Genomic DNA, 5,358 nt, shown 5'->3' with positions numbered 1-5,358 from the left:
TTCCTTTTCCTTTACCTTTCTTGTGGAATTTGTTCTTCTTGAATTTGTGAGGTCCAGGAGGATTCTTGAAGTTTTTCTTGAATCCTTTCTTATTCTCAGTCTTATGCACATTGAAATGTACCTCAGGCAGAGGGGCAGACCCAGGAGGGCGCTGCTGAGCATTCTTTAGAAGAAGCTCATGATGCTTTTCTGCTTGGGTCAATGTGTGCATGAGTTGAGAATATCTCTGGAAATTGCTAGAGCGATACTGCTGATGCAATATCCTATCCTCTGGAAGCATGGTAGATAGAGTCTTCTCTATCTTGTCTGCTTCAGTGGGCTCTTTCTCACAAAATTTCAATTTAGAACAAATGCTATGAAGAGCATGGTTATATTCTGCAACAGATTTAAAATCTTGCAGACGAAGGTGGTTCCACTCATGGTTGGCTGACGGCCATATGAGCTCCTTTTGCTGTTCATAGCGCTCTTTGAGAGATTTCCACAAGTTATGAGGGCATCTCTCCATAAGGTACTATTGTTTAAGGTCCTTATGGATGTAAAGCCTCAAAAGGAAAAGTGCTGTGTTCTTTTTAACCTCATTCACTGGATCAGTACCAGTGATGGGTGCTGCAATTGCATCAATGATCCCACGAGAAGCAAAAGTTATTTCAATATCTGAAGCCCAAGTTGGGTAGTTATGCCCATCAAGGGCGAGTTCCTCGAACTCTTTGGTTGACATGTTCCTACAGTCATTACCATGGACATCCATTAATTTACGCATAAATTAATAGTCACAATGGTGATGTTGTAAGCTCAATATGCAAAATTACATATGTAACGAGTTTCTTGAAGGTTCCAAACCTTCCCATAGAATAAATACTTTGAATTTTAGTAAGCATAGTATAGATAATCCTCAAATTAATGAGGTAGATCTAGTAGTGGGCAAGAAACTTGCTGCCTAAAAGCACGGTCTCTGGGCTGATAAGTTCACGGATGAACAAACCACAGCCAATGCTTAGGTCTCCACTACCCATGCTCTACTAATTATCAAAGTAAAATTCACTAACTCTTACATGTGATATGAGTTGCCTGAAGGTTCCAAACCTTCCAATTGAATAAATACTTTGAATTTTAGTAAGCATAGTATAGATAATCCTCAAATTAATGAGGTAGATCTAGTAGTGGGCAAGAAACTTGCTGCCTAAAAGCACGGTCTCTAGGCAGATAAGTTCATAAATGAACAAACCGCAGCCAATGCTTAGGTCTCCACTACCCATGCTCTACTAATTATCAAAGTAAAATTCAATAACTCCATATCCTGTTATTTTGGATAGCACGTATAGGTAATCATCCCGAGGGATGTAGACCTCATAGAGATAGGCATTCCAAATACTGCCACAAGCACGGTCTCTGGGCTACTAAATTCTATAAAGAAATTAGTGCAGCCAATGCTTAGGACTCTATCTCCATATGCTCTTGATCCAAAATAATGTAATTTCATTTTTGCATGAGTTTTATTAAGTCTGAACTTAATAAATGCTATATTTATATGCAAACATAAATGAATGCGTAAATAATAGCAAGTAGAGATATGTGAATTATTAATGTAAAACAAACAATAATTCACGAACTAAAATCTGCTAAATTTACAATAAAACAGATATGTCTTTACAATATATGCAGTCTAAATCACGAATTTAGACGCCTAAGATAACTTTGAACTGAAAATGCATATAAAACATAGTCTTATACAGAAATTCAGAATTTAAAATGGTAAAACAGGCTATATTAGGCCTCTGAAAGTAGCCCAGGCGGCCTGCCAGGCGAGCCAGGCAGCGGCCAGAGGCCTGCACGCCGGCCCAGCCCAGCTGGCCTGCCCAGGCGGCCCAACAGAGGCCCAAGAAGCCTATTTTATATTGGGGCGGCTAGGGTTTCCAACCCTAACCGCCCCCAGCCGCCGTTAGCCACCAGGGCTTCCCTGGCCGCCGCCAGGAAGCCGCCGCCTGGCCTGCGCGCTTCGCCAAGCCATGGGCCGTGCGCGCCATGGGTCCAGCCGCCGCTGGTGGCCCGGTCTGGCAGCCGCGCCAAGCGCCGCCAGGCGTCCATGCCCGCCGCGCCGAGCGCCCTTTGCTGGCCGCGCCGAGCGCCCTTTGCTGGCCGCGCCGAGCGCCAGCGGAAGGCCACGCTGAGCGCCCTCGCGGGGGCTCGCGCCGAGTGCCGCCAGCCGCCGTTCGCTGGGCCGCCATCGTGCAGCCGCCGGCCAAGCGTGGGGCGCCGCCTGGTGCGCCACGGGAGTAGCGCTGAGCGCCCTCGCCGGGGCTTGCTCCCGCGCGCTCGCCTCTGGAGGAGGCCGTGCCGAGCGCCCATGTGGGGCCCTCGCCGAGCGCCCACGCCGGGGAGGCCCGCGCCGAGCGCGCAGAGGCATGCCGCGCCGCTCCCCACCCCCTCCCCCAAACGGCCGACGCGACGGCCGGATCGAGGGCCATTAGGCCCTCCCATTGGAGGAGGAAGACGAGGCCATACCACTTGGGCGATGGCCAGTGAGGATGATGCGTCCACGTGGAGCATCAACGGCACGCGGGGGCTGTCCACGACGGGCAGCAATGGTCCCGACGGCCACAGGCACTGGTGGAGATGGCGAACGACGAGCAACTGCCGCTGCAGTGGGCGGAGGTGGCGGTGGTGCCTCCAAATCGACGTCCATGGGGGCCGATGCAGACGATCCCGCGTCAAACACCGGCGCTGGTGGCGACGGGGATGCAGTGGGGAGACCACACTCCACCACCGGTAGCGGAACCACCGCTGTCCATCCATGGAGAACGCAGAAGTGCACATTTTGCACTTGCACACGGCGTTCAGGGATCTCGTGCACCGGTGGGAGTGCAGTGGCTTGCCCAACGGTGAACGCTTCCAACATTGCATCATCAACAATATGAAGAACTTCGCGCATACGGCGTATGCGCATGGAAACGGTATGCTCCATACCTTGCTGTTGATGTGCAGATCGATCTCGCTGTTCTTGTCAAGAACAGCGTGTTCTTCCTCTTCTCTGATTTCTCCCTTGAGACAGTGCTGATAACGTGTTGTGATCTATTGCAGTGCTCAGTGGCAAATGGAAAACAACAGAGACAAATGACAGAGAATCGTGTATTTATTGCAGAGATAGATGTATATATAGTGTAGTACACAGGGTCCTCAAGGGGTGCGACCCTTAGGCAATAACTGCCACCAGTTGAGATTGATCACATGTGAAACCTTTTGTAACAAGAAGAAAACTAACAGGCCCATAGAATCTAACAGGCCCGATTAGCTTAGCCGGGTCTAACGGGCCGTGCCCTGAACGGGCTCGTGGTACGAGACCGACCGGTGGCTGATCCATATGTCGAACTCGAACGAACCGGCAGAAACCGGGGGCTGCGCACGGAGCACCATGGTTTTATCCGGTTGGCGTGCGCGCATGCGCATCGGCGTCGCTGTTCTCGCCGGTTCGCGACCGAGACAGACCATAACCATGCGTTTCGCTGTCAGTGTCGGTCGGGCAATACCATACCATCTGTCCCTGTTAATGACATTGGACTTTAATTAATTGGAGGCCCTGTTACCTTTGGGGGCCCTGTGCTATCGACTAGCTGGCCCTTGGCCTTGGACGAGCCTGGTGGGAGTTCGCCTTTTGTTGACACAGAGTCATAGAGGTTGTTTATTTACGATATGTCCAACTTGATCATTTTTTGAAGGAAAAACAGATTCCTTGGAATCTAGCTTGTACAATATGTGAACAACATTCCACCTCACAAGGGTTGTGAAGTATTTAGTCAAAGCATCTAGGCTCATGGTTAAGTTTTAATGGTGTCGGCTACCATAATTAGGGGTACCCCCAACGCTCCTAATCGTGGCTGGTAAAACACCCTCAGACCAACTGACGGGTCCGGTTCAAGCCAAAACTTCGTCTACCCGAGGGACGCGATCTCACCCGAGCCCAGCCTCGGGTTGGAATAGTAGTCCCAGACAAGTTCACGCCTCGCCCGAGGGCCTCCTCAGGCAGCGGGCGCCCCCTCGGCACTCCCAAGGCCCGGCTCGGGCATGCTTCGTTGTGAAGCAACCTTGGCTAGACCGCCTCACCAACCGACCGCTTCGCAGGCGCATTAAATGCAGGGGATGCCTGACGCCGTATCCTGACACACGCGCCTCAGTCGGCCAGGCCGAAGTGACCGCAGTCACTTCGCCCCTCTTCTTTACTGTCCGATATGACAGGAAAACAGCACCGCTCGCTCCGCTCCGACTGTCGTGTCAGCCACCCCGGCAACGACTGACAACAAGTCACGATCAATCACCGAGTTCAGCCTCGGGCGCAACAGGAAGCTCCGCCTCGCCCGACCTCATGCTCCGGCCTCAGGAGGAGGTCTCCGCCTCGCCCGACCTCAGGCTCCGGCTTCGGGAGGAGGTCTCCGCCTCGCCCGACCCTCAGACTCGGCCTCGACCCCGGTCTCGGGAGGAATCGCGTCCTCGCCCGACCCCGGCCTCGGCCTCAAGAGAAGTCTCCGCCTCGACCGACCCTGGGCTCGGACTGACCGAGCTAATAGGGGATGCATCATTTCCCTATTCCTAGCCTGCTCAGGCTACAAGGAACAAGACCGGCGTCCCATCTGGCTTACCCTGGCGACGGGTAATGATGGTGCCCCGCGTGCACCATGACGCCGGTGGCTCTCAGCCCCTTACGACAGCAAGGAGACATCAGCAGGATCCTCGCCACGCTGCCAGCTGTGCTGGACCGCCTGCCTGCCCGCCCGCTCCGACAGCTGGAATCGAAGGATGCTTTTTATTTTTATTGCTCACTCACATGTTGAAGAACGCAGAAGCGTTGGTCCAGACGAAGGAGACGAGCATGGCGACCATGGCGACGTAGCACGCCACCGTGACGAGGTGGTACTCCGCCACCTCGAACAGGCCCCACGCCGCCGTCGCCGCGGCCAGGATGCACGCCGAGGCCGCCTTGTCCCTCCACAGGATGACGTCCGCGGCTGCAGCGCAGTAGTAGTGCACACACACCCACACGCAGGTTATATATATATCAACAGGCCGCCGGCTGCCGTCAGCTCAGCGCACCGGTTGCGTTGTTGTTGTTGCACGGTCGTCGATCGATCGAGCTCGACGATCGTAGCAGCAAACGCACGCACAGTTTCAGGCTTTCAGCGCTCGCGAGAAACAGTAGTCACCCACCTCTGCGCCCACCGAGGGCGGCGTGGAGCGTCGTCCTCTCCCTGCCAAATGCATGCAAATAGTGCCCGTTCATCGCTGCTGCTGCCATTCTCTCGGTTAGGTCTGTGTGGTGGTCGACGTCGAGGTCTCGTATCGTACGTCCGGCGCCCAGGCAGCTCAGGA

The 5,358-nt window shown here is 53.5% G+C and overlaps 1 protein-coding gene across 1 annotated transcript; it reads right to left on the bottom strand.

The window, feature by feature from the left end:
• Positions 1-1,601: 1,601 nt before the first annotated feature.
• Positions 1,602-5,358, bottom strand: LOC103634811 (reticulon-like protein B1). The gene is made up of 3 exons (XM_008657400.2): positions 5,197-5,358; positions 4,817-4,997; positions 1,602-3,538 (listed from the first exon to the last, which is right to left on the bottom strand). The coding sequence occupies exons 1-3, from the start codon at positions 5,282-5,284 to the stop codon at positions 3,301-3,303; spliced, it is 507 nt and encodes a 168-aa protein (XP_008655622.1). The 5' UTR covers positions 5,285-5,358; the 3' UTR covers positions 1,602-3,300.

This window comes from Zea mays, chromosome 8 (genome assembly GCF_902167145.1).
Source record: "Zea mays cultivar B73 chromosome 8, Zm-B73-REFERENCE-NAM-5.0, whole genome shotgun sequence".
In the NCBI taxonomy this organism is placed as follows: Eukaryota; Viridiplantae; Streptophyta; class Magnoliopsida; order Poales; family Poaceae; genus Zea; species Zea mays.
Note: the sequence above shows the minus strand (reverse complement) of the source record. Positions and strands in the feature narration are given on the sequence as shown.